At 35.7% G+C, this 24,641-nt stretch overlaps 1 protein-coding gene across 7 annotated transcripts in view; it reads right to left on the bottom strand.

Annotated features, from left to right (window-relative positions):
* Window positions 1-24,641, bottom strand: part of VPS13B (vacuolar protein sorting 13 homolog B) — a 426,582-nt gene that overhangs the window by 345,826 nt on the left and 56,115 nt on the right. For all 7 annotated transcript variants that reach the window (XM_064392805.1, XM_064392810.1, XM_064392794.1 and 4 more), the window contains exons 8-16: window positions 24,145-24,410; window positions 21,454-21,549; window positions 20,987-21,109; window positions 18,752-18,889; window positions 17,283-17,370; window positions 12,202-12,393; window positions 11,463-11,632; window positions 8,442-8,636; window positions 6,730-6,854 (exon numbers count right to left, since the gene is read on the bottom strand). In XM_064392805.1, the coding sequence (XP_064248875.1) occupies window positions 6,730-6,854; window positions 8,442-8,636; window positions 11,463-11,632; window positions 12,202-12,393; window positions 17,283-17,370; window positions 18,752-18,889; window positions 20,987-21,109; window positions 21,454-21,549; window positions 24,145-24,410 (1,393 nt within the window). The remainder of the gene's footprint in view (window positions 1-6,729; window positions 6,855-8,441; window positions 8,637-11,462; window positions 11,633-12,201; window positions 12,394-17,282; window positions 17,371-18,751; window positions 18,890-20,986; window positions 21,110-21,453; window positions 21,550-24,144; window positions 24,411-24,641) is intronic.

Here is a 24,641-nt window from a genome sequence, read left to right as displayed (position 1 = left end):
CTGGCAACACTAGCAAAAACCAGGATTAACTATTCACCATGTGCAATCACTTTCCCTGGACAGATATTAGTTAACAAACTGAATTTACTTTTACTGAAGAGATCTGATAATTAATTTGTCTAAATAACAACACTGGAAACACTCCCGGTAACTACCCTTTAGTGTCAACTCTGCTGAATTTTCTCCTCATGGACAATGTTGAACAATACAACTGCTTCCAATTTACATTGATTATAAGTGCACTTACAACAGATTTGCTGAATGCTGCCTGCCACATCTGCTGCAAAACAGTAACATTTGATCTGGACTTGATTTTTTAAAAAAATTAAACTTGAGGTTTGCAATTGAAGTTAATTTGTTGTTACACTAATCAAGCTGCAAGTCATGTACTCAGAATACAAAACCCCTCCTGTTCCAAGTGCTTTTCTTGGTAACGAACAACAGCTCCTTCCAGAACAGTGCAGTTAGAAAGTGCCCCAAAATGTTCTTGTTGAAACTTAAAATGTTCATATCACTACAGATTAGAAATGTTCCACACAAGCTCTTTAAGCATCTTCATCCATATACATAAGCATGTCCCCCTTGAACTTTTATAAAGCAAGATATGTTAAATCAACGAGAAGTACCTCTGTTAAAGATGTAATATCACCCTACATTAGTGTTTACAATATGCGATACTACACTGGCATAGTTACTCCTCAAACACTAGGATGCACAGTAAATCAAACTTCTGGAAGTGTCAGTCACTGCTCACCTAATGTCCTACCAAAACCAGCTATCAATATATTTTTTAATGTGATTTAGTACTATGTTTTTGATGCATTTTCTAGGCAATAACAGAGAAGTGGACAATGCTGAAGCAATCCAGCACATTCCTTACTGCGCTGTTCTGACTGTTCACATGTGAGGCACTACTGGACAACCACCCCTGAAGAACCCAAGGGGATGACTGTTGTGTTCTGCTTTTGTACAGCCCCAATCACTGGCATATCTCAATAGTTCAAACAGGTTCTAACATGTGCCAGATCTAACTGCAACAATGCTGAGGTGGCTGAAACTCCCCTGCCCCATACACTGAATGCATCTGTTCAGGCATTCAACCCCAGATCTTTTCTGTTTGGAAGAATACCCCAAATTTTTATCTGGCAGTTAAATTCAATTACTGACATAACTAATAGCCACAACTGAATGCTACAAAATGAGTTTCATGTGTTTTCAACCTGTTTCTGCTTCTGACCCAAGAAATGAGCATGCCCCTCAACAGCCCATGTGAAATGCAATCCACACCCAATCTAAATTGACATTGCTCTTGATCTACTGTGACTAGCCAATAAAACAGGCTGCCAAAATCAAGACCTAAGTGTCAATTTATGGGAAAACTTCCTAGATTTATGACCTAATGCTCACAGTTTGTGGATAGTTGGCTCTGTGTTACCTGCCAGTAGGATCTGCTTGACTCTTACCAGCACCACTGCCCTGAATGTCATGACAACTAAATCTTGTGACTCTCAAGCTCAGAAATCTACTATGATTTCTAGTCCTAAGTATATTACTCAATGGACTTGCCCTGCAAAGATGTTTTAGTCAAAAAAGTTGCAAAAACAGAGAGTTAAGCGCATCCTCCATTATACATTTTTAATCCTCTCTTTGCTGAGCAGTAAAACCTAATCTCCTACTGTCATGACAGTGGTACATTGTTGGTCAAGGCCATGTCAGCAGAACCTAACTTCCTTGCTTCTTACTGTGTAAGAAGCCAGATCTTCAGCTACCACTCTGCTTGCAGATTAACATGAATTGCTCTCACCCTTGTCAATTCATGGGCATCTTGTTAAATGCACACAGTATTTACAAGATGACCCCTGAAGCAGGCACAAGCAGGTGCTTATCCTGGCTAGAAAATATAATGACCTTACTCAATTGCATAATGAGTCTCAAAAATTATCCTATAAAAAGAATACAACTGTATGGCATACTAGGCACATAGCTTTGATTAAGAGACAGATGTTTGCCTTGTAATGGACATGTGATGGAAAAAAATGGAAGTAAAGCTATAAAAAAATACAAACCCTTTTACAATAACAAAAGTCTGAGCAAAAACCTTTGCAGTAGTAATGAGGGAGTTAGAGTCCTTGGGTTTGGTAATGTTAATATTAAAGCTAGAAAATAAAAGAGAAACTAAATTGTGTGTACGAAGCAACAATTACACCGTGAAAAAAATCAAAATAAAAGCAAGGAAGTCATGTAAAAAAACAAAATGCTGATGTTCAGGTTGGTGGCAAAGAACATTTCTCAAAATCTTTGCATAATAGCAAAAAGGCAGTTATAGCCTGATCTACTCTAAATGTAGCAGATTTTAAGGACACAGTAAATATTTACCTTTACAGTTAAATCCGTGTTGAAATATTAAGTGCAGCTATACTATATAAATGTTCTTGAGAGTTCATAAAAAGAGCCTACAGAAAATACACATGTTCATTTCATATGAAGAGCACTGCATCTAAATTTCCTAAGTGATCTTTCAGAGCCATAAGTGCACATATTAATAAAATAACTATGTCAGGTCTGTAATTCACAGCTTTCACAAGTGAAACAAGTGACAGATCTCTGGACAGCTGAGGTGCCCAGCATATGATACATGTGACTGCCTTTAACAGCACAGCAAACTTTTAACTTTTGTCAGCTTTTGTCAATAACAATTAGCACTTCAATAAAAACACTGAAGAAATGAAACTACAGCGCCAACACAAATCAAATCTCCTGTTACCAAAAATCCTTCTTCATCGGAAAGATGAACCCTGATGGAGATTAGCACACTGCATGTATTTAAGCTGAAATATATTTCTTAAGACAGTCTGCAGAGAACAGCTCAAAAGAAAGAATCTTTGCAGAAACTGGAAAGCATCTCAAGGACTGTTCTTTGTTAACTAATAATTGTTGAGATCTAGTTGCAAGTTTCTATTCAAGATTTTTATTCTGACAGAGTAAAAACCCAAGGACAACCAATTAAATGCTCTGTACTCTCTAATAATTCAAATGCAGACCATGAAGTCCTAGATAATAATTTACCCAGCAGGTCCTCAACCTCTTTATAAAAGGTTAATTCAAACAGTCAAACTTAACAAGACTAGCTATAAGTCAACTCTGTACTGGTGCTTCCTTGAAAGCAACAAGTAGCAGCTTTTGCTCCGGCACCCAAATAATAAAGAGGGGACTCACTATCAAGAAAATAGATCTCTTGAAAGCAGACTACAGGACCAAGCTGAACAGAAAGGAATCACGGTTAATGATGCAACCCTCATTTATAACTTCATTCTACCAGAGCTCAAGAGTCTGAAAATCTGTCACAGGTAGTGACAGTAAGTGAAAAACTTCCTACAGACCTGATAAAGAAAAACAAATACATGAGTCTGGAGCACTTGTTTAGAGAAGACAGGTTAAGAAAAGCAATAAAATAACACACATAACTAGACTGATATCTAGCTCAAAATACAGAGAGGACACTTCACTGTCAATCAGACACCAGAAAAATAAAAGGAAGGCTATTACAAATCCATATTCTGTACTGTTAATTTAGCATTCCTCAGAAGTACAATGAAGTGGTATCTTAGAAGTGATAGAAGGTTGTAACACTGAAGTGTCTCACACCAGATTACCTCATCTGTTACCAAAGACACTGAAGCCAAAAGAATAAAAGAAAATCATCTAATTCCTCTCACGATTTCTGTTTGGCAATAAACATTCTTGTCATTCACTCTAGGCTTTTAACCATATTCTGCTAATTCTCAGTTGGTTTTAGACATCCTCCTGAAAGCTCTGAAAGCTGCTTTACAATCTGGCATGCAACACTACATAAAGCAGTTGTAAAATATTGACATTAACATTGTATTTTGCATCTTGTTACACTTGACAAAAACAAAAGACCAGATGGTTTGTACTTTCCAATAAAAACAGATTAGCTATGCAATTTAAAAGATGTCCAAGACTCAGTTAACTAGTGAGTTTGAGCACATTTCTTTTATACAAAGAAAGTGTACTAACTGAAATTAAAAGAGATATCAATCTAATAGGTAAACAGCACTTTATGACTGTTTATAGTCATTTACTGGAATTTACTGGACTGACATCACTGAAATTTTATCCGTTAAAACATCCTTCCAATATTTATCAACTAGGTTTAAAATTTAAAAAATTAATATTACTACAGTATTTTATACACTGTATATAACTTTTAGATTATTGTACTGAAACTAGAAAAGAAACCTATTCTACTGATTTATGTCAGAAATAAAGTTGAGATTTTCACTGCTAACTCAAAACATACTACCTAAGGGATTCCATAACAGTTCATAAAATGTCTTTGTTTTTAAAAGGTATGGTCTGTGGTATGTATTTTCTACGAAGAAATAGAAGAACACATGTAGCATCAGATGTGTGCACTTTAAGAAACTCTGGAATGTGAAATCCACAAATCCAAATAAAGCAGGTGGTATAATTTGGGAGGGAGGACTGAATTTAAGTTTAATGACATTACCAGGTTATCCTACCAGACTAATTCTCACTCACTGCATGACTTCAATGAAGCTCTCAGTCCTCATGCTGATTTCGATTTAGCTGAAGTGCTATTTGATGCGTTTCATCTGGAGTTTTACTCACTTCAAACTACACTTCATTTAACCAGGCTGCTGTTGTACTCATTTGTTTTTCTACTTTATTACTCACAAATTGGTGTTGCTTAGTTTAGATAAATGACTGGACTGAGTTCATTTTATAAAGGTTTTTTTATTTCATTAAGAATAAATAAGCCATAGAAAGAGATCAGATCACAGGAAAAAAGTGAGAAAACCATCAAAACACAATAGACCATAGTACCACAGTAAGTGCTGGTCTAATAATATCTTTACTAAAAGCCAGTAGGCAGGCCCATTCCCCTGCCTTCACTCCCCAAAACTACAGCTCTTTCCAGCTGGGCATGCATGACAATACAATGCATTCTTAAAAGAGAGAAACAAAGAATGTGAGAGAGGCAGATTTCACAAGACAATCCAAGAATGCACGAGAGAGAGAATGTAAGGGCAAGACCAGGAACATGAGACAGAGTGAGGGCAAGTGTGAAACTTTGCACAAGGAAAAGCACAAGAAACCAAGCATGAGCGAGCAAGAGATGGAACACAGCAAACACAAGCACATGCAGAAGAGACAAGCACACTCATGAGAAAGCAGCAGCACTTCAATACCAGATGACAGATTTATTTAAAGATTTATTTAAAAATTCATCACTAATTTTTTTTTTTATTATTTTGCACAACTAAACACGGGATTTACAATATATTAAAGAAATTTAAGTTTGCCATTCAACACTGATTTATTCATGCAGTTTGCTAACCAGGATAACTAACCAGAGCTTAGTGTTAAATGTCAGATAACGTAAGGACAGGCTGTCAGTTATAAAGTTCTGAACCACTCTGATTAGTGCTGATTATATGGTATCCCAGAAACCTTTTATTTTTAGAAAATGGTATAACACAACAGCAAGTAATTCAAAGTCATTAATACTTTTGTAAACTATTGATAGAAATTATGACAAAGTCAGTTAGGCTGCTACCACCTGGTGGTGTGCTGATAATGCTAAAACCCATTTACACTTAATATGGTATCACAGCCTGTGAAAGAAAAATTAGTACATTCTTTACATGACCCTAAGAACAATTATAGAAGTAGACTTTTTTTGTATAATCCATTAAGGTTTCACAAACAAATTTATCTTACAAATTAGCTATTCAAAAAAATGTTTGAAGCCAAAATATTTAACATTAACATGTTTTTTTATTGTCTTGTCACTTTACGTAAAATTTTTTTGCACGGATTTAGTCATAAAGCAGTATTATAGACAAGTACTACTCAAAATGAGGGATAAAGAAAACTAATACCTTGTCGAAAATATTGTCAAAATGGATTTTCCTGAAAATATTTTTTATAAATGCAACCTATCAATATTACATACTGACATTTATGACCACAAAATTTGATCAGTAAAGATAAATTTAAATACTGGATTTCCACTTCGTTAAAGGCTAAAAAAAATTATATAGCACATTTTATAATAAAGTGCAGAACTGTTTTCAGAAGAAAAATATTTGTATTTAACATCTGAACTACTACAAATAGTTTACACTTCCAACTGTAATGAGAAACAAATAAAAGTGTAGCAGAAACATAGTGGATTTGGGACGCTTGGTGGTTTTACCCCCCAGTTTGTTGCTTTTTATTTGGCTGAATTTAAAAAAGAAAAAGCTGACCTATTCAGTTAAAACATCAAGCTTGCCATCCATCACTATTTAACTTTTCTACCAGCTCAAGAAAGAATGGCAACTGGTTCCAGAAACCTACAAGGTCTAGAAGAAAGCCATTTACCACAGGGCTTCTGTATCACAGAACACACAGAGCTGGAAGGGACCCACAAGGACCTGAAGTGACTGGCCCATACTGGGATTGTACCCATGACCTCGGTGGCATTAGCTCCAGGTCTCTCAGCCAAACCAAGTTCTAAAGTGTTTATTGACAGCTATCCTCACAAAGAAACCTATGAACTATAACAGATGCAATAGAATATAAGAGGAGACAGAGAAGTTTAGGGATATATGCAAAGCTTGGCATTTTTAAATCCCTCATTAAAAATGCAAAAGTAATTGTGCACATGACTCAGACACACCGACCAGGCTTAATACTCACCAATATTTGGGGAACTTGATCAGCTTGCCATAAACAGCAGTACTGAATGAGGGGATAACTGGAACAGGGATGCAGTATAATCCTTTACTGTCCAAGGAAGTCAGTGCTGCTTGAAAACCAAATATCTGGAACAAATTCAGTTGGTCAAATGCTATATTATCATGTGATTAGATTACTTTATTTTCAAGATATTTTATAACATATGTATTGATAAATATTTTATAAATTGTGTATTATTTTTAGATAATCCCTTTTCCCCAAGCATAAATATAGCTACAAAAATATGCTTCAAATAATGCCCTAAAATACATGTAAAAATATTTTCTTCATTCAAAAAGTGTTAACTACGGTCTGCTGAATTTAAAATAATTCTGAATTACAATTTTTCAACTCAAATACTTTAGTCTATATCCTTTAAACTTGCAGATTACATATGGCCTTTCATACAAAGTAAAATCGCTTTCAGTAATTATAACAATACTGGTTGTTAGCAAAGAGTGATATTTAAGGAAATTAGAAGCTTCCCTTCAAAGCTTTTTTTCTTTGTAAGAGCCTGGCTACAGAAAGAATCATCACAGGAATTCTTTATGATTTATCCCCATTCAATATGGCAAACAAACTGTTTGTCTTTGTTAAAAGTTGTCTTTTAACATGCTATACATGTTATCCTATTCACAAGAACAGAACAATTCAGCCACTACAAAAGCTAGCAAATAAACCCTTTAAAACCCAAAGCTGATGTCCAAATTTTGCTACTAAAATGTTTTCTGAAGAGAAAAAAAATCTTCTCAAACTGAAAAAAAAAGAGGACTTGCAGTACTGCAATTCCAATCACTTTAAATGTAACATGTCATCCAGAAAACTGAAAGCTTGCCATGCAATTCTGAAACACAGTTTCTTGTATGCAGATAATAAAGACTTAAATAATTTAATTATTGTAAATAATACAATACAATTTAATTATTGTAAATAATTTAATTATTGTAATTATTGTAAAATATCAGCATGGAAGTGAATAGATAACTGAGAAATTGACTAAAATGAACAGTAATAGTATTAGACATTTATATTTTAGTAGCACCCAAAACGTTTCAAAGTTCCTAAGCACATCCTAAAAGGCTGGGAAGGCCTGCTTTAAAACTCCTCTGCAGAGCAGATGGCAACTGAACCATCTCAAAACAGTTTTCCATATCTTAAACCTCCCCCAGCCTCACAATAAGAGCTCCATTCACATAATGCATCTCTAATTAGAACATTCACAGATCTGTCCTCTTATAATGCAAAACAATTAAATTGTTTAACAGTTTTTGATTTCACTGTAATGGGTTTGCTCTATCAATACTACTAGCAATGATGGTTTTTCCTCTTAACTTCCATCAAGTTTGTAAGCTGGTAATTTTGCAGCAATCTACGCAGCATAGGAGCATTATCTCAGATGAGGAAAAAGGTTTCTTTCTGAGTAATTTTAATTCAATCTTGTCACAAGAATCTTGGGGCTTCAGTTTGCAGTCTCCTCATATGAAGTGTACAGTGCTTATTATAAAACACATGGCTCAAGTCAGAAGCAGCAATCCCAAACAACATTCTGTGAAATGCATTTACTCTATGGCCTTCCAGATTAGCTGAAAACATCCTTACAGGAAACCTGCTAACACTTCAGATTAACTAAACATACATGATCTTCTCAGCACACATCTCCAGCCCTCACTGACCTTCAGGTAGCAGTGTGAGTAGCAGTAATGCAACAGGTTGTCAGATGGCTGGCCCAGGCTGCTGACCACATGCACCAGCTGCTCCGCGTACATGGGCACCGAGTGCTCCAGGTTAACCTTATCCACCAAAATTCGGATGGAAGGTAAAGGCCGCAGGGGCTGGAAACTTGCAGCATTTAACAGTCCACTCAAGTTCTAGGGCACAGAGGAAAAAAAATTATGTAATAATTTAAATGTTTTTATTGTAGTTGTATGTTCTTACCTAAACACACAAGGAAATCTCCATGAAATAAATTATTTATAGATACCATGGCATTATACTACAAAGCCTCAAACCTTTCCAAAATTTTTTCTTTTATGTTTAAAATAATCAACCTTTTATCTGGAATTGTCTTAGGTGCAGGTGTCCAGGTGCTGGCAGTGCAGAGGCAGCTTCTGTGAGGGGACACCAGGGGCTGTCCTCAGGCAGGTTCTGCCCGCTCCAGCCAGTGCTGCAACAGCCCCACCACAAGGCTCAGCTGAGCTCCTCAGCCAAGCTGGGGCACCTCTGTGCACACAGATTTAACAATGGGCAAAAACACCACACAGGCTGCAAAGACTCTGAGAATAAGTGAGAAACAGCAACATGAAAAGCAAGGTCAGAGAAGGATGGGGAGGCAGTGGTGCTCCAGGCACCAGAGCAGAGCTTCTCTTGCAGCCCATGAAAGAGACAACACAAAAGCAGACATCCACACTGCAGCCCATGGAGGTCCCCATGCTGGAGGAGGTGGATATGACCCAAAGGGCACTGCAGCTTTGAGGAGAGCCCGTGCTGGAGCAGATTCCTTCAGGGAGTGCAACCTGCCAGAAGGACATGCACTGAGGCAGAACAGCATGAGAATGAGGGAGTGGCAGAGCTCAGTTGTTGCAGACTGACCCCCATCTTCCATTGTCCATCCCCCTCTGTTAAGGGGAGGGAGGTGGAAGAGTCAGGGAATGAAGGAGTGAAATTGAGTCAGAGGGGAAAAAGGGCATAAAGGATATATGTTGTTTGGATTCTTAGCAATAAGTGCAATAATTAATTGCCTCAAGTCACGTTTGTTTTGCTCATACTGGTAATTGGTAATTGATCTCCCCCTCTACCTTGACCTATCCCATTCTCTCCCCCACTGCTCTGTTGAGGAGGGGGAGTGAGAACAGCTGGGTAAGCATCTGGCAGCTGGCTGAGGTCAACCCAGTACAAGAATATGCAAAGTCAAAATATTTTGTCCTATAAAAATCTTTGTTTACCTTTATATTACTCCAAATCACTATCACCATAATACTTATCTCATGCTGATCTAGCCTTTACACTGTCATCTTTTATGTATTCAGTCATGCCAGGTATCTCAGCAAAAGAAGATGCCATTCCATAAAAAAATAAATACCACAATTTTATGCATCCAAGCCTACTTTTCACAGTATCCATTAAAATGGAGTACTGCACCCAGCACACGTTGGACATGGGCATACCAGAATAAGTTTCCTGAAAACAAAGTGGCTATGGGGTTGGAGCACATGAGCCCTGTTTTAGGAGAAACCAAGACAACTGAAGTCTTTCAGTCTGGAGAAGGCCAGAGAACAATCCTACTGCTGTCTGCTGCAGCTACTGGGAGGGTACAGAGAAGACCTGCTCTTGCCTTGACCAGGATGTTGAACTCCTGGAGAACACCTCCAAACATCTCTTCCAATCCAAGTCACACTACAAATCTAAAAATTTTATTATATATGCATCAAAATAGAACAGTAAGTTGATGTACATATGATTTTCAATCTGAAATTCAAAATCATTATTTTAAATGCGTTTGGCTTCATTCCAGCAATATAAATTGAGACTCCAAGTAATAACTACATCAACCAGAATTTCACTGGAATTGAAGTTTTTTACCTCAAACCTACAACAAACACGGGACTGTTCTCCCATTATGAAAATAGCATTTGTCCATGTCCATAAGATGAAAAGCTCCACAACCCCCAGCACTACTCAGTGCAATGTATTATGAAGTGCTAAAGAGGGAAAAAACCTCTCTGAGCAGCCTGTTCCAGCGCTTCACCACCCTCTGAATAAAGAATTTCTTCTTAACATTTAAACTAAATCTGATCTCTTTTAGTTTAAAGCCATTGTCCCTTGCCCTGTCATTATCTACCTGTACAAAACCCTCTCCCTCATTTTCAAAAGCCCCTTTCAGGTACTGAAAGGCTACAATGATGTCTCCTCAAAGTATTTTCTTCTTCAGGATGAGCTACCACAACACTCTCAGCCTATAAGATGAAATATTGGACAAAAACTCCTAGAAATTTAACTCAAATTGATGAGGTTTGCTGTTCTTCCCACTCCCTCCCCTACCCATAAAACACCTTCCAGCCTCTAGCACAAGAGATAAACCTACTGCAAGTCTTCAGTACAAGCCACAGATTTACCCTCTGAGCACTCCAACTTTGCACATTGACAGAGGAGACCTATAAGGATAAAACCAGTATAGGATTCTTCAGCTGGCATTACACTATACATCTCCAAAAGATAAAACAAATGAAGGCTATTAAGACATTTCTGTCTCTCTGAGCTAGTCATTCAGCAGTTAAATGCCCAAGTCCTGCTGACATCCTGTCTGGAACTGGCACACAGAGCTGGCTACTAAAATCTATGTCATCTCTACTAAGCCTGTGTATTAAAAGATTTCATACTTTACCAAGCTTATGAAGACCTGCAGAACAGGTACTCCTCTGATCAAAAGATCAGAGCTACTGCTTTTTCAGTTGCTTGATGATTTCAAGTCTCTTTTATTCAAAAGTATTTTTTCTATACATACATAACACCTTCAGTTTCCAAGTCTAACTAGTCAGATGCCCATTTTAAGTAACTGAAGTTAAGGCTTACAGGCACCAAACTAATCCAGAACTCGGTGATACAACCAGCACATGGAATAACAGGTCAGTAAGAAAATTTATATCAAATAGCACATGGTGACATAAAGAACTGAATCATTATCTGTTCATACATACCTTCTCACCCATGATTATGGGCAGCAAGTGGTCTAGTAAATTGAATTCTGCCACGGGGATTATAATTGTACACTTAAGAATAGTGAACGTTGTAAGTCTAGTGGGAATGTATTCCTCCAGTGATGCTACTTCTTCTGAGCTTGGCATAGCTCTACTTCCATCCATAATATCTACAATAAATGAAGATTACATATGTTTCACTGAAATATATAACATGTGCCCTACAGCTGATGTTTCAGAAATGCCTAAGGACTAGCAAAAAATGCAAAGCTTATCCCCTGCCCCTACATAGTTAATGAAGTTATTCCATACTGTTTCTACCTAAGGCTAAATGCAATACTAACTGGATTTTCCTTACTTGATATCTGTCTTGCTCTGAGAAACTCATCTTAACAGTCTACTTATTTCCATGCATTTTCATCCTATATAATTATTATTTTGAACTAATAAATACCAGTAGGAATACCTTCTTCTCTAAGACTCCAAAATTAAGCTAGAGTAGAAAATTAAGTAAGCTATTCTTACTCAACATGAGGCTTATGATTAAAACAGGCTTTCAAAGTGTCTGAAATTATCTCAGAAGTACATCCAACACTGATAGGGATATTGTGATTAATTTACTTTTATTTTACATTTTCCTCTTTGCACTCAAAAAACTATTTGAAAGCTGCACCTTTAAAAGCACTAAATGTAGTCTGGTATAATTCTGTATATTTGTGTCTATGCAATAGGAGCAAACCTGGCTTAGTTTTGCAGTATGGTTCATACTCATGTTCCAGAGCACAAACTATCATTTTCATGATCCGGTGCACTGCGCTGCTATCCAGTCGAAGATTGAGTGGACCCACAATGAGGCTTTTTGTAGACATCTCCTGAACATTTCCAAAATCTTCACTCTTTACTGAAGAAAGGTCTTGCTGATTCCCAGAAACTACAAGTTTTATGAAAGTTACACAAAACAATTGGACATAATAACATTTTATCAGCTGCTTCTGTTTCAAAGGCTCAATAAATATACAGAAAAATACAAATATGCAACTATAACACACAAATATACAATGACTGGTTTAACAGGTTTTAACAAAATTATTTCAGGTAAATGCAGAGCAAACAGGACAAATTGCCTCCAAGCACAGTACAACTCAGGAACTCTTCCATGAACTTCGTATTTCTCAAATTTGGGACTCTTTGGAGGTGTCTAAACTTCTGTGACAGCTTAAAACCACATGTCAATGATAGCCACAGTGCTCAAAACTTTCTACAGCTTGTCATAAAGATTGTTATCCCAATAATCAAGGAAAAGATGTGCTGCAGAGACATGACAGATCTGGGCCCTTGAAAGGTCAGCTGCCATGAAAAGACTGGAAGAAGCAGACTAAAAATGAAGATAAACCCTTCCTTCTATTCACATTTACCACCATTCACTGACATATGGGCAACAAGAAAGAAAATATCTTTAATCATTATGTCTCAGACTGGTTTTATTAAGAGCAAACAGAAATAACAGAACAGTTTAGTAAAGCAGAGTAATAAGATAGACCAAAATCACACATTCAGTGTATACAGGCTACTCATCAGCTACCAATGAGTACATGCTACTCATCTAGTCATACCAAAAACATGACTATTCCTCTAAACACCCTTCATGGAAATTCTTCAGTTAAATCATGCAGATTTCAGAAGCTCAAGTTTTCCTGTCACATATGACTTGTAAAAATATAGCCCTACCCCTCTAACATTTTTAGCTTGCAGAACTTCACTGATTTTTTTACTAAGATCATCACTTTGACAGTGTCTTCATTGCTTTGACAGAAGCACCAAACATTAAATATCTTGCTCACCATAACATAACTGAACAGTCAGACAAAATAACCATCGAGACTAAATGGTTCTGAGACCACAGAAGGACAGTGGAGCTGGTGGCAGGACTGGAGCACAATAATTCTGAGGAACTGAAGGCGCTGGGGTTGTTTAGCCTGGAGAAAAGAGCTGAGGGAAGACCTTATTGCTCACTAGATCTACCTGGATGGAGGGTGCAGCAAGGGCAAGAGGTCAGTCTCTTCTCCCAAGTAAGAAGCTATAGGATGAGAGGCCTCAAATTGTACCAGGGAAGGTTTAGATTGGATACTGGGAGAAATACCACTGAAACTGGCTATAGGCACTGGCACAACCTGTCAAGGTAAGCATTGCAACCACAATCCCTGGAAGTGATCAAAAAATGTATTAATATGGCACTTGGGGATAGAGTTTGGTGAATATGGCTGTACTGCGTTAACAGTTGGACTCAATGACTTAAAGACTTCTTTTCCAACCTTAGCAATTCTATCATTTCTGGTTGCCCAAGAGGAACCCAGTCATTCACCCTTTTGTGTCACTCCTTTACTGCACTCTTTTAACTGCACTCATTCAAAACAGTCTTTACATTGAGAGAAGTTGAGCTTGGTGGAAAAGGAAGCAAGCATAGGGGGTTTGTTCCTTTATGTTTAAACCATTCTCCATAAAACACTGTTGCTTCTAAGAACTGGTGAGGAAAAAGGTCCTCAAATAAACTGAGACTATGCTGAATTTGACGCACAGCTGGCATAATGCTCTGCAGGCCTTTACAGGCTTATACACTCAGCAGAAGAATTAACTTTATCCTTAAAAGCCTAACAGAAGTTGACGGTGAGAGCATTTATAGCGTCTGCTTCCCTTGGTTTGTTGTTTTTCTGAGAAGAGAACAATAAAAGAAAGATAAAAGGACAGAAGAATACTTCCTTATAAAACCTACTCAAATCTTCAGCTGGAACTGAATTACAATCTTTTGAATGAATCCTGAAAGAGATTTTTTTAAAACTCAGCATACTGACTTCTGCATTTATTTTATAGGCAGTTAACATACATACTTTTATCCTTCCAATTCTAGACGGTATTCAGTTCAGATGAACACTACCAAAGAGTGTAAAAACCATACCATCACATAAAAAATAATAAGGCCAAAAATAATAAGGCCAGAAGTAATAACAACCTGCCTTTTCAAAGAGGAAAAATCAGACTTGCTTGTATATATAGTATGTATATGAATAATATATCTAAATGACAGAATTCATACAAATCAATTTTTGGCACAGTTCCAGTTAATTCCACCTAAATGCAAATAGACAATGTAGAAAACCTACTGGTTCTGCAGAAGTAGGTGAGCACTGGTGACTTGGAATTTCATGGATGCATACAGAAAACCAATTTTCAACCACCAAGTTTTCAAGCTCTCTGTAAATCTTATATCTAATTCTAATTAACCAAAAATATCAAAATGAGTGCTGCATAATAAAGTTGCCAGCACAGTAGAGAGCTACACATTACAAACAAAAGGTGACTTTAACAGCACACCCTGCTAGGTCTGTAGGTCATGCAAATCAGTGATCAGGGATCTGACAGGCTACATAATGTTTCAGAGAAATTCTTCTGCACTGAAATACTAAGCAAAAAAACAGAAAAATAAAGGAAGGGGAAGACAGACAAAATGTCTAAATACGACTACTGTGCATGACTATCTTGCTTTCATTCAAAATGCTGAAATTGATTAATGCACTTCTGTAAATGACAGATGAAACTCCTGAGGGTTAACGTTATCCAGGAGGCACTTGTGGTTTAATCAGTAATCCTATGCTTCAGGAAAGGTTAAAGGTGCAAAGAATGTGTCAAACCAAAATTGCCTTGACAGATAAAAATCTTACAATCACAGTAACTGCCTCCTATAGCTTAAGTTTGGTTTGCTGTTTTTTGGGTTTTTTTTGGTATGTGGGGTGCAGTAATGGTAACTAAAAACTGTTATACCAAAATAAGAAATAGTAAAATGCAAACTTTCAGATAAACAACATATTAAAAATGCAGCAGATTTAGATTGTTTTCAAAATCTTATACCTTCATCTTAAACAAATATTTTGCACCTATTTGTTTACATTCTATTTAACAACTCTGCATTTAACCCACAACATGGAAAAAATTAGGTGGAAAATAACGAGCAGAAAGCATCACATTTGCTTTTCTGAGGAATAAAACCATTTGAAAATTTAAGATTTTAAGTTCTTGACTCTAGAGAAACAAAAACCATTTAAATAATTTTAAAATTAATTATTCAATTATTTTACATATCCAGGTTCCTGAAATTAAAGGAACAATACTGAAATCAAAGCACACAGTAAGACTTGATAGAAAGCCAAGCTACATTTTGTGGGGTGTTTTCCTAGTGACTGATTATGAAAATAGAAGCCAAGGCTACGAGAAATCATCCTGGTAGGAAAAAAAAAAAGAGAAGCTAAGGAGGGAAAAATGTAGTCAGAAAATACAATAGTCTGACACTGAGGAAAATAAAAAAATGTTTCTGAGTTCAGAAATTTCTGAAAAGCATTAATTACAAGTCAGGAAGAGATATGACCATAACATTCCTAATGCATTCAGAGAAACAAGAAAAAATACTCCACAAAATCAATTTTTCTTCATAATGCACATAGTCTGTGCATATTTAAATTTCTACACTAAGATTCAAAAAGAGATAAGGCTTACCTGAGGTTTTCAACTTCTCTACTTAGGAGTTCAATGTGCAATTAAACACTTGTATTGTTATTAAAACCAGAAGAAGTCTGAAGTATATGTTTGACTTAATTGCAAATTTTCAGAGCTTCACACCACTCTCATGGTACAGATGAAAGCCTCAGAGTCAGGAAAGAACTGATAAATTTCCTGGTGTATACCTCTACTGCTGAGGGCAATACCATCATTTACTTATTTTTGTAAATGTTTCATGATCCCTCTCTAAGGAAACTGGAAGTTTCTTTCCTACTCCTTTTAGACTTAATGTCCACCACATCCAGGAAACAAAGACAAACATTAAGAGTTGTGATTTCTCTTACACAAAAAAACCCCCAGGTGAGTTGGACTATGTAGCAAGGACAGATAATGAGGTTCAGTCATAAAAGAGCAAGAAGTTCCCAAGAGATATCCAGAGAAATAGTATTCACAATAATAAATACACAGATGGGGAAGAAAGTAATATTAATTTGACAGTAAAACTGCAGAACAGCAGCTGTAAATGACAGTGCTCTGAGGAGTGAGGGGGAAATTATATCACAATCAGTGATTAAAATATCTGTGAAAAATATAAACATATTACTTGCTGATAGATTAACTCCTTTGTCCCAGCTTTTGTGACACTCACAAAAGTACATATACTTACTTCATTAAATTCACTTCTCAGACTTAGAAAATAATTTCTAGGAATCACAAAAACTATTTTGAATTAACCAATATCTATGTGCACATGCTTAGGCTAATATTTGCTCATCAAATTGTTTAGATACATATATTTCAAGATAATTCTTCACACTTTCTTGCATCCTTGCATTTTTTTTCATAGAAGAAAAACAATAGTACTTTTTATCTTCTATACCAAGTATACGATGAATCTCATTCTTCAACCAGGATTTCTCAAGATATTTTTAATATGCAAAGTAACAATAACAGCTTAAAAAAAAAAAAAAGACTGCATACTTTATGAACTACACCACTGCTGCAAGATAATTTCTTTCAGTTCAGCAACTGGCTATAGAAATATCATTATGATTACTTACGCAGGAAAAGAAAAATAAAAAAAGAATAGCAACAACCAACAGCTAACCAAAACAAGTAACCTCTGAAAAACATCAATGAAGATGAAAGCATTTTAGTGACAACCCTGATGGTAAATCTAAGGTAAGTTAGAGGACAGCTGGTCAAGCACCATCTGGGCACAAAGTCTTTGTTTCTATTATTTATCAGGGTAAACAAAGGGAAAAAAGGTACCTTTGCCACTGGTGCTTTCCATTGTATACAGGTAATCCATGTAGAAAGCCCCAAACCTTTGCATTCCAGCTATCTCTGTGTATGTCTCCTACCAACAAAGCAAAGCAAACAAAGAAAATGTTGTATAAGGAGAGAATCTTGAGATTACCAACTGATAGACTGGTATTAGAGAGATATATTCATGTTTGGATTTGTGCATCAACACAGGGAAAGGCTTATCAAAGCAAAGGACAGAGGTTATCACAAAGAATTCACCTTTCTGATAGGTAATGTAACTTCCATTTGAGGCCACACAAATGCACATTCATAATTCCTGTGGACATGCTGACCAATTCATCAATAACATCTAGTCAATTAGTACCTTTAATGAAGTAAACGTTCTTCATTTGACCTCTTGCATGCAACACATCAACCTAATTACATACACTGAAAACTTCAGCTTGCTCAATTTGGCTTTGCTATTCAAGGAATATTGTGGTTTTATCTTTCAACGGTAGGAAACTTATCAAGACTTTATGCCAACATTGGGATTCATACATAGTATAATACATCACACAGCAAATTTGCTTCCTCCCTTGCCAAAAAAATGGGCAAATAGTGAAAGCATCAAAGACAGACCAAGGATAGAGTAAAGCTTAAAACACACTATGGGAACAGTTCGAACATAAGTACTTGTGATTTTACTAAACTCATTTTTTCACATGATTCTTCAGGGCTACACTTCATCAGTAATACTGAAAAGGTGAAAAAAGTTAAATTTAAATTAAAAGGAAATTAGATGCATTCCAAAATTGTAATTGGCTTACCTGTGCAATAAACAGCACAGACCTCCACCCATGAACACACCTGGAAAGGACCACTTTGGTCATTGCAACCGATCTTTAATAATGGCAGACAACCAGGGAATAAAGTCTCACTGCACAATTTCAACGGAGACTAGAAGTGACTCAAAATTTGTCTCCACAAAAGGCAGAATTGGCAAAATTTTCTCTAAGCAGACCAATTCAGAATGCAAACAATAAAATTAATACTGTCCAAATCTGACAGCACTTCTTAGTTTGAAGACCATAGACTCTTTACTGTTTGGGTTTAAAATACATGCTGGTAAAGTTTGACTTTTGCTAGTATTCTTTTATATGTCTCTTTTCCTCTTAAAATATTCTGTGGTTACTGCTTTTGGAAACTATGACATTAATTCAGTTTTTGGGGCAAGAGAGGAGTTTGAGGTTTCTTTTGGACATGTTTTTTCAGTTTGGCTCTTTTTTTGGCTTGGTTTTTGTGGGTGTCTTTTTTTAACACAAACAGATTTACTTTTTTTTTTTTTTTTGGCCAGCTGCAAAGTAAGACTCAGTTAAATGTGTAAAAGCAAGGAGAATTCAGTCTTCTGATAGTACACAGATCTAAATAATTATAAGAAATCCATTAGAGAGCACTGGAAATTTTTTATAAGACAAATGTAATTCTCTGACCTTATGATGAGCTGCATCCAATATAAATTCTGCACGAATGCTGTTATTTTCTGGACTTCTGTAATCAAATAGCGAATTGGTAAGGTATGTCATTCCTTTCACGCTCAAATTTTCTCCACAACTAAAGAAGCATGCCTCCTTCATTGGGCAGTAGAAAGTGGCAAGGGAAGAAAAAAAACAGAGTCAAGTTAACAGAGCAGTTTCAATTCTGTCATAACACAAATATGACACACACAGAGTAGTAACCCTCAAGAGCATATTTCATTATGAATGAAAATGAAACAATGAAATGAATTTCATTTGTATAACACAAGTTTCTGTCCACTCTTTCCCCATTTTCAAATCAATAAAAATTGCCTGAATCACTGAATATTTTACAACTCATGATACAGAACACATTAACTGCATTTTAACAGCAAATAATCTCAGATCATCATCACTCCAAATCTTGCCCCAGTCCTCTTCTGTATACAAACTTGTCACTGCACACTCCATTTCTGGCTGCCCAATCCTTTCAGATGCTGTATTCATCATCTTCAAGGCAATCAGTTATTTCCATGTATGACCTCATTGCTACATTATCATTCTTTAGTAATCTAGATTTTAACATGCCTCCTCCCAGACTTCTACCCTTCTGAAATCAATACAACTTTCCTAACAAGAGTTATTAATCCAAAAAAGTTATTTAGGAGATTTATTTTTTCAACTATCTATTCGCAATCACAGGCAGAGCCAGAACCTTTATAAAAGGACCAATCCCACAACCACAGCAGTACACAGTCAACAGGCAAGTAGTGTCATCACCACTGTCATAAAGCAGATATTCCTAAATTCCTGGACTAGAGAATGGCAGAAAAATGAGTAAGAACAAAACCCTCAAATGTCCCTTATTAACTAACTTAAAGGAAATTATCTCCATTGGCCAGAGCATGAGGGTAATAATGCCACAGTTGTGGGTTCAATCCCTGTATATATCACTTAAGAGTTTGACTTGATGTTTTTTCTGGGTACATTCCAACAGAGACTATTTTATGATTCTGTGAAATTCAATTGCCCACCCACCTCACTCTAAAAAATCAATTCTCTCAAGATTTTATACCCGACAATCTCAGTTGCCACAGACAAGGTGGCTATCCACCCTCACATCCCCAACCACATCTCCCTTGTCCTTAACAAGGCCAGCACAGGATTTTTACAGTTGGCTCATCCTTGCCTCCCCAGCCTCTCCTTCTGCAAAACCTTTTGTGTATCCATAACAGCACAGCAGTCATGCAGTGTGTCCCACTGCATCCCCAAAATCCCAACAATGTCATACTCAGCAGTCATGTCATGACATTTCTTGTTTTCCGCTCTGCACACAAACACCAGAGATGGGTGCCAAGCCATGGTGCTCCCACAGGAGAAAGGTAAGAAGCTGCCCCCTCATCTATCATAACACAGCATACAATTTCCCAGATTAGGAGATACTTGGCATAAATACAGGCACTTGTTATTTTCTTCCATACTCATTATTTTCCTTTTTAGAATATAAGACTTCACAGAGCGCTAACAACAACACGTCTCTTCTTAGCTGTATTATTTGTTTTTATTTAAACATAAATAATAGTTCTCCAATACTTTAGGGCTTTACCCTATCTACACATCAACTAAAAATCATCATGATTGAATTCAGATTTTCATGCAACCCTTCATTAAATAATTTTAAAGTAGTTCATAATGACATTTGATTTTTTCTTAAACAACTGAAGATTTACATCTATTTAAAATATGAAAATTAATACTGCTAACTCCTTTATTTCATACTCCTAACTCTAGCTCCTTCCTTTATACTACTCTCAATCTTACTGAAAAGTGAGGTAGGACATTCATTCACTATCTGTGCCACATTTCAATTATCTTCACCATACAGTGTTCCCATTGTTTCCCTTCCAATCTTTGGTTGATTTAAGTACTTTCAAAGATTTTCAAATATATTTTAACTTGTTATACAAAATCACAAAGGCAACAATGGGTTACTGTGCAAGAAGATTAAAAATAAATCTCATGTTCTGCCTCTTCTCAATCTGAGATATTAATCTTTTCAACTCTAAAAAAGGGACACAGTTCTGTATCACAGTAATATCCAAAAATCACAGCTGGTAACAGCAGTCTTTTCAATTTTTGCAAGCAGATATTTCAATAAAGGATAACAAAATTGCTTACTGAGCAAATCAACTGATATTTCAACATACTCACTTCATCACTCCTATTCATATTCTCTTCAAAATCTTTAATTCCCATAATTCCTTTAAGGCACATAGCTTGGCAACCAACAAAACCTATTTGGCAATCAAAAAAAAGTTCACCTTTCATAAGGACCTAGTGAGGAGAAAGAAAAAAGTGATAAATTTTTAAGCCTTGTACTGCACAAGAAATAGAGAAGATGGACAAAAATGAAGCAAAATATGCTCAGTTTATATATTTAGAGTTTTAATAAATAGCAATCATACAGGGCACTTGAAAGGACAGGATTACTATAGCGTTCAACCACTACAGCACAGAAGTTTAAAAGAGTTAATGTCTACTTGATTATTACAACAAACACATCCAATATGACAGAATATGAAACATCAGCAATTAAATAATTTTAAAATATTTTACTGGAAACTATTTGGTATATTGCTTAAAATGTATCAAAAAAAGCCATGTCAATGTAAAATTACCTCAACTGTTGTTCCTTCTTGTTCCCAGCATATAACTTCTTTGGATTTTACCTTCTGAGGGCTGTAATAACTACTTTCAGCTTGCATTTCAGTGAGCTACAGAACAACAGGATAAACACCTTGTAAAAGTCAATAGTAGTATTCAACAACATTATGGTCATTAATACACAGAACTGATAAAGACAAAGTAAACTATGGGCAAAAATACATTAACTGTCAGGAAACAGGTGCAATTAAACAGCTGTAGCACATTATCCATATCAGAATGTCTCATGTTCAACTTCTGTTTGAAATATGCTACAACAGAATGTTTAAAATCCACTACAGTATTTTCAGTTTGCTTATCTAAAGAGAAACTCTATGAAAAGATTAAACAGATACACAGCTGCACTATAAGTATCAAATAAGTTTATAAACTGCTGTAAAAATCCATTAATACTTTATTTATTCTTCCCAGAAAATAATTAAACATCATTATAATATTGCAGACACATTTTGATTATAACCATACATGTTTTTGTTTCATGTCATGGCAATCAAGAGCAACACACATTTATATTTCTTGCATGATTTTGATATAAAAATTCAAAATGGGAAAACATGTACAGGTAAAAAAGCACATAACCTACAGCTAAGAAAAACAAGTAAAAAGAGGCATTCTATATTGGATATATTACATTTGGCATAAAAAAACTCAAGTTAGTTTAGGGTGAACTGCTTAAATACTCCAAATTCTAATTTTTATAAAAATATCTGCACACTCTCTTTGTTTTTCAAGACTGGATACACATGGATGATGCTGTTTCAGTTTAAAATTTTGTAATCCGAATGTCCAAGAAAACTGGATGAAAAAAGTCACTGATCACCCTTCACCTGTGTGCAATTATTGCAGAGGAAAAGCAATTAATTGATTAAAAGAACTCAGAAATTACAAGAATAGTTTTCACCATTATTAGAAAATGGTACATTTAATTTGGCATGATTTTTAGCTGGAATGATATCAACTATTCAAAATGTTAATGCAGAAACTTGACCTTATTTTTTAACCAAAATACGAACCACAAATTAATTCCATACACTCTTTGCATGCAAGCAGAACAATGAATTCTGTTTTCCTCCTGTCACCATATTAGCATCATACATCACATTTAAAATTTCTAGAATGCAAAATGTTACATTCCGAATAGTTTTTAATCACTTCCTAATATAAAATGCGTGAATTTGCAAATGAAGCATTAGGAAAACCCTCTCTAGCAAAACACATGCTCAAAAAATAAGTTCATATTATTTTTAATGAGTTTTCTTGCATGAGGAACAAGAGCACAAAACTACTACTGTATGACATAGTGTAAAAGAAGACACTGAGCTATGATAAATTAAAAACTTGAACTTTAGTGGCTTGTTCATGTTTCAAGTGGTGCCCCAGGAACATGATTAATGGAGGGAAAAAATTATATTATTTATTTTTAGCCTTTTAATGAGAGCTGAAGCAGATCAACACAAAAGAACACAACTGAACACTTGAATGCTGTTGATATCTTCAAATTTTTCAACCAAATTTTTCAGGAGGCTGAAGGCTTAAAACATCAACATCCCCACAGAATATCTACAGCTTCCAAAGTCACTTGTCTCACCCTTTCTGGCAGTTGCTGAGCAGCTAAATGCTCTTCTGCACTACAAAACAAAAATAGCTAAATGAGGCATAAAGCCCATACAACATTCTCGTGCACAGTCAAGCCAAACAGACAAAAAAGGAATAGGGAGCTCCTGATGGTACTCAGTATAATCAGGCACATAATTTCTGTATGAGAGTTACAAAAGTCTTGCAGTTAATCTGAAAGGTTCTAAATCATAAAAATCACCGTAAATTACTCTGTAGCAAAGTTCTGACCTTGATTTTACACATGCTTAATTGTAAAGCCAAGAGCCACCCGGTGTAGCTATGCACATAGAACTGCTTGCAAATAGTTTAACACCTTACAAGTATTCTGCTAATTCAATACCTTAATTTCTAATTTCTGTCAGTACATCTCAATAGCTTAGTCAGACTCTCCATGTTCTCTTCTGCAAGCTTGCAAAATATTAGAGAGAAGGCCAGCAATAATTTTCAGCTTTGTTTAGAGCCAATATTAAATCTTTCTCTATGTACACTATTTATAGCTCAGCCTATATGTACTCCTTATCTTTTTTTCCTTCAATAAAAATTCAACCATGGAAAATTAGTTCAACATTATCAAGTTAAATTGGTATTTTTACATACAACAGTCCAAAAAAAGAGTAGTCTCTAAAAATTCCTCCAATCCTAGCTCTAAATTAGAGGGGCTTGTATAAAGAAATATGTATTTGTATAAACATTAGACAAATAGAATACTGCAGTGAACGTTCACAGAAAGCTTTCAGGCTTTTTTCCCATCAAAAAAATATTAATCTAAGTAAATTAAGTGGTTTACTTTGAACATTATAAAGTTCTAGCTCAAATAATAAAAACTATTCATGTTGCCATTATTAGTCCAGTATGATGGAAGAGGAATTTCAGCATTCACATTTCTTGTTATTCATTAACTTAATACTCCCCTCATAACACCAACAATATTTGTCTTGAATCAAACAGTATTTAAATGCTCAGAAAATCTTTATGCACTTCCTCAATAAGTCAAATGAATCCTTTATATGACACAGAGAAATATTTACCTTAAAAGTCACTGTTGCCTTTGTACAGTAAAACCCAACTGAAATAATAGGATCCTTGAGGGATTGAGACTTCTGCTGTTCTGCTGTTCCATCACCAGTTCCACCAGAATCATTCTCTTCATCATCATAACTCACAATAGCAGGAACAAAAGACCAAGCCCAAGAAACCCATCCTTGTTGCTGGTCATCATCTTGATGGAAATAAGGATCTTGACTAATGTACTGTGTAGGATATTGCATTACTGAGCTTGCTTCATCTTCTGTGCCTTTTAAAACAAAGACCAAACTAAATTTCAGATAAACCATACTTAAAAATTTATTTATTAAACTCAAATTTATGGTATGTGAAATTTATCTTGGACAGTATTCCACACAGCATTCACTAATACTTGGCTTATAATCATAGGAAGTCAGTGGAAATTTTAAATTACTGAATATGAGTTTCCAAGCATTTCTTTGATTCATTAACATTTTCCTCCAAAAAATATTAAGGGCCT

The sequence above is a fragment of the Passer domesticus genome, chromosome 1, assembly GCF_036417665.1.
Source record: "Passer domesticus isolate bPasDom1 chromosome 1, bPasDom1.hap1, whole genome shotgun sequence".
Classification (NCBI taxonomy): Eukaryota; Metazoa; Chordata; class Aves; order Passeriformes; family Passeridae; genus Passer; species Passer domesticus.
Note: the sequence above shows the minus strand (reverse complement) of the source record. Positions and strands in the feature narration are given on the sequence as shown.